Raw genomic sequence first — 15676 nt, forward strand, 5'->3', positions numbered from 1 at the left:
AAGTGGCTAGTGAAATCCTTGCAATTATTTTACTGGTTCTAAGGGGGAAAAAAGTCATTTAGGTGTACAACATCTTTTTTTAGACCCAATGTGGAGCACATGAACTTAAATAATCACGTAATGAACTCCAGCTACCTTACAGCATTTCATACTGAGCCCTGCTAAAGACGGTACTCAAAGACAGCAGCACCAGGAGAAAAGGCTTAGGAACTTGTAGGAACACAAGTGATAATTCAGTCAAACTACCAAAGGAGAATACAAGATGGACATATGTGCAAGCTGGCTTCCAAATTTTCTTCTCAAAATGAATGCAAAAATGCAAAATAACTTCAAATATCTGGAATGGAGAGGCAATACTAGTATAAATTATTCACCTTGATCTGAATTGTTATGGATTGTGCCACAATAATTCCCTGGCCTTATCCTGATTATGGGAACAAAGCTGGAGCAAAGCATTAAACCTATCCTCCCCCACCCCCAAACCAACTGAGGTCTCAACAAGCATATTAAAAGATAATTTATTAGAACTTATAAAGTACTGTGAAATCAACCACCAAAGGGCATTTGCTTTTCCGATTTCCAGTGTATGTAAATCACTGGATCTAGATTTTAAATTGTCATAAAAAAGAAGAGAAATAAATCCTTAGTGTACAAGACTACACATTTGAGCATTATCATTATAATATGAGCTGGATTACATAACTTATAATACGAATCTCTGGTATTACTGCTTGTAGAAAGTCAAAAATGTCTATTGTCCTGTTCATTGTCGGTCGGTGGAAAATTTGGAATGACTGATGGGATCCCCTTTGGAAACTGCACCAGAAAACACTAGTTACCCATACATGCTTACTTGATAGCCAGCCTCAGAGATATATTCCAATACAACTGAAGAGTGAGGATGGACTTTTATTTTTTTCTTAAGATTTTATTTATTTCTTCGAGAGAGAGAGAGAGAGAGAGAGACAGAGGCAGAGGGAGAAGCAGGCTCCCGGCTCCGCAGGGAGCCTGATGTGGGACTTGATTCCAGGACCCTGGGATCATGACCTGAGTCGAAGGCAGATGCTAAACCGTCTGAGCCACCTAGGTGGCCCTAGACTTTTCTTATTTTTATAACCATGTCTCAATCCCATATGGAGAGAAGTTACATTATCCTGTTTGAAGATAAATGAGATCCTTTGGATACAGAATAAAAAGATGCATAGATACATGTTTGTGTGTGTATGAGAGAGAAGAAAAGAGGGTAAGTGAGGGGTGGGGAGAGAAAGAAAAAGCATATGAATAAGTGAAAGAATTTCTCTTTTAAGAAGCAAGGATCAACTCTGACTCAAGTTCCAGACCAACTGCTAAGTAAATAACTTAAAAGGCCCCATCCCATCTCTGGAGACCTTTTACTATTGATGGCGGTTCCTGGGCTGGGTTGAGTCAACACTTCCTTTATAAAAGATGTGACAATTGCTTGGCACCAGCAACTTGGTGCTGTATTGAGTGCTAGTCTCAGGTTACAAGAAAGACGTAGTTTGAAGATGTCATAGAAAGGGGGTGACCGATAAAACCAGGCACTTAAAAGCCCAGATGCACACACTCACATCTATTTTCCTTCAATGGATAAAATAAATGGCTCTATGAGCTAACAGAGGAAAGGGCTGGAAGGCATGCACGTACTGTCTTCATCTGTGGACAGAGCCTCCCTCTCTGCCTTGGCTACCATCTATGCCCCAGTCGGTACAAGGGGTCAAAGTTGCCTTATGATCAATGCTCCATGGGCCCCAAGCAGCTCGGAGTGCTCAGAGTCAGGCAGTGGGTGCTTCGTTGCTAGTTTGGCAGACCATGCTCCTATGCTAACTGGGGCCTGGGCATTTCTGACACACCTTCGATTCTACTGGTTCAAAATTATGTCATTCTCTCGAGGGCCTTCACTATCTTAGTAAGTGCCATCTGTTATTTACAAATTATGCTTCACATAAGCATCTTTACAACTTTTGAGCTATTTATAGCTGAAGTTCAGAGCAGATGTTTATACTTTAGGGGCTAGATATCCCCATGTTTAGCATGTTTATTAAGGTAGCCAATGTTCAAAAACATGTTTACTATATTTTAAGAAACAGCAATAAGTTTATATAAAATATGATTTGAATAAGCATGCACATATATGTAAAGGAAACTGGCAGAAGGAGAAAACCTTCATGCAAGTTTTTATACAACACTCGGTGATGAGGCCTGAGATAAGCACTGATATTTGGAGGTCCTCAAAAAAGAGGACTAACCCCCATGTTTTAGGTCCTGGGTCAGCAACCTATAGCCCATGGACCAAATCCCCCTGATCAGCTGTTAGTGTTCAGCCCATGAGATGAGAATGGTTTTTATGTATTTAAATAGTTGGGGAAATAATAAAAGGAAGAATATTTTGTGACACGTGAAAAGTATAGGGAATTCGATTTTCAGTATCCACAAATAAAGTTTTATTGGAACACAGTCATGTTTGTTTCATTACATACTGTCTATGGCTGCTTTTGTATCACAAAGCAGAGTTAAGTACTTTCAACACAGACCGTATGGTCCACAGAGCCTAAAATATTTCCTATCTGGCCCTGTACAGGGAAAGTTTGCCAAGCCATGCCTTGGGTTGCTATCTGTATTCTGAGATTCCCCAAAGATGCCACTGGACACAATTTTATAAAAACAAAGCTTGCCATCAGTTGCCCAAAATTAGCTTAGAAGGTAGCTGACGTGCATGGACCTTACTAATGCACTGTTCTTAAAGCTCAAAGTCCTATTTGATTTTCCAGAAAGAACTGGGACGTGAAAACAAAATACATCCGTGTGCTTCTGAAACTATTTAAAACGAGTTGCCAACTCTGAATATGTGTTTCTTCTCACAGATAATTTACACCAGTTGAGAGTGAATCTCCTCAATTGGGTGTGAGGTCCCAAACACCATCAGAATGAAGACAGCATGCACTATTGGCCAGTGGAGAAAAGTCGGTTATTTCCTGTCTGCCCTGACAAGTTGTCCCACTTCCAGCTTCAAAGGCTGCTCTGAGTCAGCCACCCTTCCTCTAATTTCTTTTCCTAGACTCTCCCCACCCCTCAAGATCAAACCTGTTTCTCAGATAATTTCCCAGGCTAATCAACAGTCACTGTGCGTATGGGGGTGGGAGGAAAAGCTAGCAATAAAATGCAGCATGGGAAGCTTAGGAGGAAAGAAGTCATGTTCTCCTCTTTATTTCTCAACCTCCTGATGCGCCTCAGAGTACCTCTAGAGAGCTTCTCTCTCCCCATAAAATAATCTGCTACCTTGGTGCAAGCCAGCAACTAACTACCATCTTAACAAGAGTGCTCATCATTTAAACACAATCTAAGGATCCCACTGTAGCCAGACCTGGGACTGCGTATGCAGAGAAACTCCATCACCTCCTCCCTTTAGACATAGTAATCACTCCAGCAGGATGGACAGAGCATTTGTGGGTCACCTAAAAAAGAAAGGACAGTGGCTGATAGGACTAGATGTGTAGATGCATTCACACAGAATCAACAGCACTTCAGGGCAAGTTCTCCAATAGGAATGCCAAAGGTGGGAAAAGTGATTTACAAATGGAGCACTTGGTTATCACAGGAAAATGGAAAAGTAAGCTAATCTCATAGAGGGATTTGCCCAAGGAAAGATTCTGATTAAGTGATTGTGTAAATATTAGATACAAAAAGAAAGCAGATCATCAAGTCATGTTACTAGCATCATAAGTAAAAAACAAAAAGAAAAACCACTTCCCCCATTAAAATTTTAATATATGGGGGCAACAACCATCAAAAAATCATCAGAGAGCCTTTAACAGTCTCTTTGCACTAGTCATTGTTTGGTCTATTTGATGAGAATCCAAATAAGGGTATAGACTCTGAACATTCATCGGTAGTTGATTCACTTGACTCGACATCCCCCCCCCCACCCCCCGAGCAGGTGGGGCAGACAGCAAAGCCTTAGATCAGCTAGGATACTGGATTTGAATCAGTGACCTAGAAGGGAAAGATTCCATGTTGCTTCAGCCATCCTGAGAGTCCTAACAGCTGGAGAAAGTATTGTATACTCTGAGAGCATTCCATAGTAGCTGATATTTAGATAGGGATGGATTATCTCAAAATGTTCCACAGTCTTTGCAAATGAGTTTATGAGACAATATCTAGATAGACATGATGAAAAATTGGAGCAGAGACAACCCCATGTCTACAGAACTGGAACATTATGTTTGAGTTGAAATCCAAAAGGACAGGAAATGAAAAAGTCACAGATACCTACTGGCACGGTCCTACCTGCACAAGGAGGTATGGCCATGGGCAGTGTCATCCACGGGTGTGGGGGTGGGGAGAGAAGAGGCCAGGAAACAGCATCCCTCCGCCACCTGGACCACTGCAATTTCTTTATCATCCTATACCAACTGGGACCTCCACCTTCTACATCTACTCGAGCTGGGTTTCCCAAATCTTTACTGACACGACTTTCTGTTCTTCACGCTACACACAGGGTGGTTATCACTGCTATGACACTTAATACTTAAGTTCTTCACTTTGGCTCTACTTTAAAATGTATCAAATAAGGTAAAATCCTGACATGGGTATGTTGGGAGCTGGGGAGTTTTTTTAATGCTGGCAATCAATAAGAGTGTGTTTTCCTAGAAGAAAAGATGACAGACAGTATTGTCTTTCCTTCTTCCTTCCTTCATTTTTTTTTTTTTTTTTAAGAACTGGGTTGAAAGAGAACAGAACTGGGTCACTGTGCTCTTGTGCCATGCCATGATTTGCCAGCATTCGTGCCTTAGAGTTCAAACACGATCCCATGCCCCAAGTACAGGAGACACGGACATAGAAATGTCAGAAGGCCCTAAACAGAAGGAGGCATTCTGCTACAAGTCCCACCCCCAAAGGAAACCTAGGGGCAGAAAGGGGTCAGAAAACCCTATATTTACTTGCAGTTATGAATAATTTTTATTATTTAAGTATCCACATAGAGGATACTTGCCGCCAAAGAAGGTAAAAGTTAGGAATTTTCATGAGACAAAAAGAAAAAGGCTATCTACGATCCTCTTGCAAAATCAGCTGAAATAAGTTTAATGGCTATAAACAGTCAGGAAATCTGTTTGAAGTCTCATATAAGAGGAGACAAAAACCCCGACCATCATACTCCTACTCCACACACCTATTAACATAGGGCCCTATAACCACCTTGTTGAGGCTCTGGTTGGCTGCTCCCTGCTGGAGCCAGTGCCAGACGCTGAATCACACCAAGTCTCCGGCACCTGAGTTGTCTTTGGAGGGAGTCCATCCAAGCGCTGCCCAAGCCTGAGCCTGTCTAGAGTCGGCAAGACCACAGCCTGGGGCGCCATGACCGTAGGCAACACTAGCATTGCAATGAAGTAAAACAGAAGTCAAGTTTATTAGCAAATGTCTAAAATGTTAAGTTAGGTGCTGCATCAAACCCGTTTCTCCTTGTTAAGGAAGGACCAGATTGTGCCCCCCAAAGAAATAAATACATGGGCCCATTTCTTCTCTAAGTTCCCAAAGTAGAAAATATGGGGGGGGGGGGGGTCAACTGCAAGGATAAATGAATCAAAACGATCTATTAACTTGCTGTATTAACCTGTTGTTTTCTGCAATTGTCTTTTATGGGGATGCAGCCCAGTAACTCTCATGAATAATCCAGATTCATATCTTTTCGAACCTTGTGATGAGACCTACTAATTTTGAAGCTTGCAGAAGAAGAATCCGGCTAGAGTCATGTTCAAAATAATAGAGTTTTCTATGATTTTACTACTAACACTGAACCTAGTTTCTGCTCAAACAAATATGGTGCTGTATTCCTTCGCTCCTTCTAAGTCACACGTACTTGGGGATGCCTTATGAATGCTTTGCTTTGCAAAATACTTTCCTTCCCTCACCTGAACATTGGAAAAAGAATCAAAAGTGAAAGCCAATTTAGAGGCAACATTCCAGCTGAGATGAAAGACAAAAAAAGAAAAGAAAGGAAAAGAAAAAAGAAATCGAAGTGGAAAGAGAGGAAAGACCCAAACCAGACTAATAATCTAAAATTTGGACTACTCACTCCAAAGTTAACTAGGACAAAGTTAACTAGGACAAAAATTATAATCATCATCATCATCATCATTTCCAATTATTTACATTTCTCAGAGCAGTTACTACAAATAGTGAAGATTCCACTAGTGTAACAATTTAAGAAATAAGTACCATCTAGACACAGGGGGAGTGCAGTAACTCCCTGCATTTAGGGTACTGAAATAAAAACAATGTATTGAACTGCTTACCATGGGCCAGGCACTATGCCAGTTAGTTGCTTTAGACTTATTATCTTACTTCTTGCTCCCAACATCTCGAAAGGAAGCAGGGCAAGGTTTTATGATTACCGATTTCAAGTGGAAAAATCATGAGATGGTGAGGTTCAGTGACTTGCCCAAGGTCACAAACCTAGTAAACGGCTAGGACAGAAAAACAAAAATGAACAAACATGGTCTCATGCCAACTTGACACTCACATTCTACCAAGGTCACTGGTTAGACCAAATATGGCTGCAGGTAATTCTGGCAAAGGGATATGCAGTCCTACAGAGCCAAACATGCATGAATGAATGCAGGTCCTTCTGTTTTCAGGATGAAGGGAAAGGCCTCTTCCCAGTATCACATCTTTTAATGTAACTTTACCTGCCTCTTTCCCCCACACACAAGACTTGCTTTCTTCAACCAGATCCTTCCATTCCCAGGACTTTTGGCGCCATGACCACATCTGCAAATTTGCCCTCCCCTTCTCTGCCCACATTTATAAGGCATCTGTGTGTCTTCTCCATTTAAATTCTACTTTTTCCAGACAAATACTGCATGATCTCACTTATATATATATATATGCAATCTAAGAAGGTCGAACTCCTAGAAGGAGAGTAGAATGGTGGCTGCCAGAGATCAGAGGGTGGGAAATGGGGAGATGTTGGTCAAAGGGTACAAAGGTTTAGTTAGTTATGCAGGATGAGTATGTACTAGAATTCTTATGCACAGCATGGTGCCTATACTCAATAGTACCATATTGTGTGCTTGAAATTCGCTAAGAGGATATTTCTTTTTCTTTTTTTTAAAGATGTATTTGTTTATTTGAGAGAGAGAGGGAGAAAGAGAGAGAGCAGGGGGAGGAGCAGAGGGAGAGGGACAAGCAGACGCTGTGCTAAGCGTGGAACCCGACGTGGGCTCCATCTCCCAACCCTGAGATCATGACCTGAGCCAAAATCAAGAGTCAGATACTCAACCGACTGAGCCACCCAGGCGTGCCACTAAAAGGATACTTCTTTTTTAAAAAAATTATCATATAATGTATTATTTGTTTCTAAGAGGATACTTCTTAAGTTAAAACTCATTATACACACAAAAGGGTAACAATGTAGAGTTGACAGGTAAGTTAGTTCCAGTGTGGAGATCTTTTCACAATGTATATATATGTATAAAAACATCAAGTTGTATACTTTAATTCATATACAATTTATTTATGTCAAAGATATCTCCATAGAGTTGTTAAAAAATTAAAAAATTAAATTAAAAAATTAATAAATTCTACCTTTTCCTAAAAACTCTGCTTATAATCTAATTCCTTCCAGCAATAGTGTTCCTGGATGTCCTCTGACCCAAGGGACTGATGTTAGCTGTGAATCCCTATAGTGCCCCGAGCTTCTATGGCTGTGATGGTAACCCCCAAGCGGCAGACTGGAAGGAATGAATGTACCTAGCCACACCTGTTCTCCCTCACACTGGGCTTCACCTCTGTACCTCTCCGAGTTCATCCAGCTTCTCTTAGGATACCAACGCTGTTGCCAACAGCCCTTGATGCTCATTCCTTCCTCAAGCCCTAGTAGGGACAAGCACCCCGTTCTCTGGTTCAGCTGGGCCAAGGCTGGAATTTTTCAAAAAGAGCATTTCATAATGCCAACAACGGAGAGGCTGAACCGAAAGAGCACAGATTTCTTCTCATAAATGAACGCAAGTCCAGCACAGCCCAGGTGCTGGAGAGCTGCGTCTTTGCTCCGCCCTCATCTAAGTTAGACCCACCTCTCCCACCTACCTGGCATGGCTTTCAGATCCAGCCTGACTGCTCGCCCGTGTTTTTTTTTTTAACCCACTGTGGATTCTCACTCTCTGCTATAGGCACTTGCTTTTTGTTGGTAGTGGAGTATTAAATCACTATCATCTTTTTTAAAAGGATTTTATTTTTATTTGAGAGAGAGAGAGGTGGAGGGAGAGCAGGAGGGAGAGGGAGAGAGAATCTGAGGCAGACCCCATGCTGAGCACGGAGCCTGATGCAGGGCTGGATCCCAGGACCTCAAGATCATGACCTGAGCGGAAACCAAGAGTCGGATGCTCAACTGACTGAACCACCCAGGAGCCCCACTATAATCTTTTATTAAAAAACATTTTCTCGGGGCGCCTGGGGGGCTCGGTTGGGCGACTGCCTTCGGCTCAGCTCATGATCCTGGAGTCCCGGGATCGAGTCCCGCATCGGGCTCCCTGCTCAGCGGGGAGTCTGCTTCTCCCTCTGACCCTCCTCCCTCTCATGTGCTCTCTCTCTCATTCTCTCTCTCAAATAAATAAAATAAAATCTTTAAAAAAAAAACCATTTTCTCTGGATGCTTTTTTCCTCTTAGGTTTATTGAGATACACTTAACATATAATACTATAATTTTTGGTGTACACCACGGTGATAGATTAGACATATATAGGTATGTTTTGATATCTATATGCTATAAAGATATACAGATAGATATCTCAAAATGACTACCATAGTAAGTTTAATTAACATCTATCACCTTACATAGTTACAATCTTTTTCCTTATGACAAGAACTTTTAAGATCTACTCTCTTAGCAGCTTTGAAATATATGATACAATATGATTAGCTTCAGTCACCATGCTGCATATCACATCCGAAGAACTTAGTTATCTTAAAACTTTAAGTTTGTAGCTTTGGACAACCTTTATTCCCCTGCCCACCTCTCACCCCCACCCCCCATCTCTGGCGATCACCAATCTGTTCTGTTTCTATGGGTTTACTTACATTAGATTCCACATGAGTGAGATTATGCAGTATTTGTTTTTCTCTGTTTGACTTATTTCACTCAGCACAGTGCCCCTAAGGTCCATCCATGTTGTTGCAAATGGCAGGATTTCCTTCTTTTTTATGGGTGAATAATAGTCCATACATACCACATTTTCTTTATCTAGTCATCCATCAATGGATACTTAGGTTATTTCCTTGTCTTGGCTATTGTAAATAATGCTGCTATGAATGTGGCATTGCAGGTATCTTTTTGAGGTAGTGATTTCATTTCATCTGGATATATATCCAGAAGTGGAACTGATGGATCATATAATACTATTTTTATTTTTTATTTTTTTAAAGATTTTATTTATTTATTTGACGGAGAGAGACACAGCAAGAGATAGATGTAACACAAGCAGGGGGAGTGGGAGAGGGAGAAGCAGGCCTCCTGCCAAGCAGGGAGCCCGATGCGGGGCTCGACCCCAGGACCCTGGGATCATGACCTGAGCCGAAGGCAGATGCCCAACAAGTGAGCCACCCAGGCGCCCCAACAGTGCTATTTTTAATTTTTTATGGAACCTCCATACTGTTTTCCACAGTGGCTGCACTAATTTAACATTCCTACCAACGGTGCAAGAGGGTTCCCCTTTCTCCACATCCCGCCAACAATTGCTATTTCTTGTCTTTTTGACAATAGCCATCCTAACAGTTGTGAGGCACTATCTTCCTATGTTTTGATCTGCATTTCCAAATAACTGTATTCTTAAAACTGCTTTGGTTCCTGGTTAATGGAGATGGGGAAGGTGATGATGAAAGTTGTAATTTTGTGACTATTTATTACCAGACAGGTACTGAAGAGTACAGACACATTATCTCATTTAATTTTCATAATTCTTTGAGGGATTATTACACCCAGTTAATTGACGCCTGGGTGGCTCAGTCGGTTAGGTATCTGACTCTTGATTTTGGCTCAGGTCATGATCTCAGGGTCGTGGGATCAAGCCCCGCTTTGGGTTCTGTGCTCAGTGGGGAGTCTGCTTGAGGATTCTCTCTCCCTCTCCCTGCCCCCATTCATGTGCTCTTTCTCTAAAAAAAAAAAAAATCTTAAAAAAAAAAATCAATTATTACACCCAGTTAACACATACAGAAACATAGGAACAGAGAGATTAATTATAAGCATTATGTGAAGTGTGCATGGAAGGTCCTTAGCACAGTACCTGTACATGATAATTTCTTATTAAATATAACATATTACAATACATTACCACATACCTACGAAAATGTGTTTTGTCGAAAGCAAACATTCCTGTTTCCCAGTAATCTCAAACCAGTCACCGCCTTCTTTCTAGAAACAACGAGAAAACCACAGCACCCTCTGTTGAACCAAAAGGAATCTACGGCAGACACAGTTCATTGCACACAAAGCAGGCTGAGGGCAAGAGGGAATCTGATTTGCCCATGGTCACACCGATGACTTGTAGCCAAGAGTCCCGGCTCCTTCTGCTGGCAAAGGCACCTGAACAAGCCTGGCTCTTTCTGACCCTCACCAAGCCCTAAAGCAGGACTTGCCCTGACTCTTAGAACAATGAGGCAGGAATGGCTGCCTGGAGGCCGAACAGTGAGCTAGCAGGAGATGATGATGGTCATGCCGCCGCTGCTGGTGAACAAGAAGCTGATCGCTGACACTGAATGCCAACTGTGGGTCTGGCTTGCTTCTGAAGTGCTTTACATAAACAGAACGTTTACATAATATGCCAAAGGTCACACAGTTTGGATTAGAATCCCTTCACTTGTACTTCGGGAATGGCACAACCCAAAATGGCCACTAATCCACAGATCCGTGGATTTGGAGTTCTTCCATTCACAGAGATCTAGAACTACGTGCTAAACAGATCTTTAAGGGAAAAAAAAATTAGAAATGTTTAGAAGAATTGAAGCCACAAACGTAATCCAATAGGAAACTTTTTGAAGATTTTATCTTTTATATAAATATAAATTTATATGCATATACTACAGATAGAGAATATGGCAAAAGAAAAACAGATTTGATGGCTCTGGTCAAGGAATTAAAAACATTTTCTGAAAAAGGAGATTAAAAACAAAACTTTGTTCATCAGATAGGCAGCTGTGTTCAATGAGTTGTGCTCATAGTGTGACAATGATTTTTGGGACTTCCAGTAACCACAGTTTAGCATAAGGTGGAACTTGAGTCTTCATGCATGAAGAAATAGGGATTCTCTGGGAATTTGGGGGAATTACTGACCTTGAGAGAATCACAGCAATTCCAAAGAAAAAGAAGTTAGCTTTAAGAAATATGAATGTTTTACACAGAAGCAGCAAGCATGCTGGTGGAGCATCCACCAGTCGGGATGTGAACCCAGTCTACGTGATTCGAACCCCAGCTCCACCACTGGCTAGCTGTGTGACTTTGGGTAAGTTACTTAACCTCTCTGTGCCTCAGTTTCTTCATCTGTAAGAATAGGAGGAGATAACAGTTCCTGCATCACAATCAGTACATGTAAAGTACACAGGCTAGGGTCGGACATTCAGTAAGTGATTCTTCAGTGATTTCAAAAGGCACTTCATAAGTGATCACTGATTATGAAAGTAATAAGCTCATGGCAGAAGATAAGGAGGATGCATACGTTAATTAGGAAAAGAAAAAATAAAGTGTCATATCATCACCTACATATTGGTACACTATCAACATTTGGGAGTATGCTTAAGGGAAGTAATTTTCTTAAGCAAAACTGGAATCATATTATTTACAGTCCTCTGAAAATTACTTTTTAAAATTAAAAACACATTTTTTAAGAGAGAGTTTTCAAATCTAATTTCTATACTCAGGTTCAAATAAACAGTACTGGGGACCAAACAACCTAAATACTATCACCCTACTCGTGAGACTTCTGAAAAAGCTTTCAACAAAAGACTTTAAACAGCAAATGGCACATGACTAATTTTTTCACTGAGCTTAGTAACCATAGCAGGGAAGCTTAAGACACACCAGAATTGAAGAATCACATACTAACATCTAGAGTTAACAGAATGTTTCAATGCTTTTGCCCCCAAAGCACCCCGGCGACAGAGTTAACTTCTGACTCAACTTTGCCCAGCCAATAAGCAGGGTCTGTTTCTTTGCAAAGAACAAACGAAGTTGATTTTTGTGGAAGTTAAATTGCCAACATCATATTGAGTTAATGTGAAATAAAACAAAAATCAAAATCCCAGCCCGTGCTGTATCTTAAAAACAACAACAACAAAATTCTAACTTCGACCCTAAACTGATTAAAATTAAGCTTCAATACTCTTCACTGGCTCCTCCCTCCCCACCATCAATACCACGCACTAGCTATATTTTCCAGTCCAGTTTCTTCATGGTAAAACACTTTCTCATGAGACTGCCTGTGGTCAGGGCTGACTATGGCACCGGAAAAATGCTTCTCATGGCATCTAGATCATACCCATTCCAGGTCTAGCCTGACCATTAAGTACAGACACACCCGGAAACTGTAAACTCTTTTAACAACAGGACATTTTCCCACCTCAAAAGTGGGATAATCTCTGCAGTCTACCTATGTCCCAAGGGTGTTCTGAGTATTAACAAGTTAGCATTAGTCAGGCACTTTGATTTCACAGACAAAGAGCTCTGTCCAAGTACAAAGTATGATTATCCAACCCAACCGCCTTTTGGAGAGTCACCCAAGATGACAACAGAGGAGGGAGAGAGGCTCCTGCCTCCATCGCTGCCCTCTCCTGAGTGAAGCCACCTCCCAGTGACATACATGCTGGGCCAGACTGGCGGGGGCTGTGCTATGTTTGAGTGTCTGCTGCATTGTTCCCTTATATAGTCAACGAAGAGGGAATCCCTCTGTGTGCACGTTTCCAATCCACATTCCAAAACAGCATAGGCCACGAAGCGGATTTTCAAATGTGATTTATAGGGCTTGATATGACAGGGCCAGGCACCGTGCTAGGATCATGCCCATCACTTTTTCAGGATGTGGCTGAAAGAGGAAACCTCTGTAGAAAATCATCCTCGAAGTTATTAAAAACGTGCTGGTGTGTGCACATATGTCAGAGTGGGCTTAAGTATAGAGAACGTCTACATGAAGTTATGCAAACCCCACCCAAGAATTAAAACAACAACAATAAAGTTATATTTTTGGTGTGCTTGCTTTAAAAATCTACATTTAATGTAGATTGGAGCCTTTCCCTCTGTCTCAGGAGGCCTCGATCTGAGATAACAATCCCAAAGATCATCAATGCATTACATAATACTGAAGTATGGAAGGTGTTTTTGAGGGACAATGAGGTACATACACATGGTTACCTGGCATTATCGTATCTGCCTGGCACCTTTAAAAAGAGGAGTAAAGTTGGCCTCTAATAAATTATGCTGCACACTGGTCACAGAAACTCCAACTTATTTTCCTTTAACTCAACTGTTCATGTTTAGAGCTCAAGTCCAGATAGAGCATTCAGCAGAAGTGCAAGAGCTACTGATGTGTCCATATACACACATTCACATACACACAGGCGCATCATAAAAGTAGAGCTACTGAGGCAGGCAGAGCAAAGCATCCAGAAAAGCCTAACTGCTGAACAACTAATCCTGGGAAATCCTGCACCATAAAACCATACACCACAATAGATTAATTCTCAGTAAAGAGCCTGGCAAAATCTCAGAAGTCAAAAAGGCTCCCGGGCCTCAAGGGTTAACTCACTTGCCTTTTTAAAAAAATGACACATATAATTTCCTTTTATCATAAAACAATGCATTTATTATTTTCTGTGTATCTGTTAAAGGGCATGGCTTTCTGAGTGGAAAACAAAACAGAACTTGGTCACATGTTTATTTGCTTCAGCTACTCCCTTCCCCTTCTGATAAATAATCAAACATGCCATCCAGAAAAAACAAAACCAGCGAGCTGGGAAATCTGATGGTCATCAAACAGACTGAGATACCAAGAAGAGCAGCCCACTGTTCCCACACTGAGTCTTCGGCCCCCACACCTACACGAACATCTGAGTAAATACCTTCAGTCACTCTTTCCATTTTCCCTGCAATTACTCCTACTGTTAAACAAATTGTCCTTAAGGCAGTCACAAACATAATTTTTTTTTTCTGCAAAGGAGAACAACTTCTGAACATTGAAAAAGCCAGCAGAGCAACAGCAACACACAAACACACATGCACGCACATGTGCACACACACGCACACGTGCACACACACATGCACACACATGCACACACACTTATTTATTTAAATACGTCTTCCATGAGTGGTTCGTTCGGACAACTACAGAGCTTATTTCTTTCTCTAACAGATGCTGTTTTAGACAATAAAACTTAAGGATATTTAGTCTGGGGACTAACAAACAAGGTTCAGAGTAAGAACAATTCCCTTAAGATCAAAAGAGCTAATTTTCCATTTCCTGTCTATTCCCAGACCAGTACATAGTTAAAAAAAAAAAATTAGCACCTGGCTTACCAATTATAGTGAAGTTGGGGGTCAGGGTTGGGGGAAGGGTGCGGAGGGAGGTGGGGGGTACAGCACAAGGGGTGAGGACATCAGACAGGAAAAGGTGGAACCCTTGAAAAAAATGTCAAAGCATGTGTTAAGAAACTCGTTTCACCAGAAGGGACTCAGAGAGCAATCCCATCCGCTCCTGGACAGAGCGAAGCAGCAGCCCAGGTCCAAGGGCTTTCCCTGCCATACTAATTACCCACAACGAGAATTTTGAAAAGACCTTTCCAACATCAAAGTTAACAACCATCGCGGAAAGTGAGGCGGGCTTTCTCTTTCCTTTCGCAGCCCACTCCGTTTAAACAATAGTCATATGAATGAGATAATGACCGTGCTTGTTTCAGCAGTCTGACTTTTATTGGCATGAAATTGGTACAAATATTATCAAGACCGATTCACAAGTGATGACGGTGTCATGATGCAAACATCAGAGGACAATTCTGCAGAAGCAGAGTTACAAAAGGCACCATCCCTGCACCCTCTCGCCACTTGTAATAACAGGAAGAAAAAGAAGGCAACACAAAACAAAGTCACAAATAGTCACAAATAAGCAGAGAGGGTTCTAAACTACATTCAAGCTTATAAAACTGTCCCGATGACACTCGGCTGCGTCCTTAGCTGATTATATCCCAAGACCCGTTTGAAAGCAAGAGTGAATTAACAAGGAGTTAGAACCAACCGGTCTTCTCAAATCTCTAAAAAGAAAACCGCCTTTGATGGAGAGAAGAGGGAGGGAGGGGGGTGGGAGAGAAAGCAGTAAACAAGTTGGATCATCTTATTTTGCCCTTCAGAGAATGTCTGCGCAGCAGCGGATCCCTAGTTTAAAAGTTTAACCCCACAAAAATGTTCCTTTTCCTTTTTTTTTTTCTCTGGACACTTACAGAGAAAATGAAGAGTTTGACGGAGTGAGCTCGCACTGTCTGCCTTTGGATTTCCGTCTTCTTGCTGTAGATGGGTTCTGGCTGTTTCTGTGAAGCGGGGGTTGCCGAGTGGTAAAAGAGATGTTTGAATAAACAGGAAGTGCTGTGCGGCTGAAGCACACTCGAGGAGAAAACACACTGGAACATT

The 15676-nt window shown here is 41.5% G+C and overlaps 1 protein-coding gene across 9 annotated transcripts in view; it reads right to left on the reverse strand.

The window, feature by feature from the left end:
- The window catches only part of FOXP1 (forkhead box P1), a 574460-nt gene that overhangs the window by 154108 nt on the left and 404676 nt on the right, over positions 1 to 15676 (reverse strand). Inside the window, exon 1 of one of the 9 annotated variants that reach the window (XM_027584342.2) lies at positions 15490 to 15675. The exons of the other annotated variants lie outside the window; for them this stretch is intronic. Within the exon in view, the coding sequence (XP_027440143.1) occupies positions 15490 to 15675 (186 nt within the window). Of the gene's footprint in view, positions 1 to 15489; position 15676 lie in introns of those variants that run through there. 9 annotated transcript variants of the gene reach the window in all.

The sequence above is a fragment of the Zalophus californianus genome, chromosome 1 (assembly GCF_009762305.2).
Source record: "Zalophus californianus isolate mZalCal1 chromosome 1, mZalCal1.pri.v2, whole genome shotgun sequence".
NCBI lineage: Eukaryota > Metazoa > Chordata > Mammalia > Carnivora > Otariidae > Zalophus > Zalophus californianus.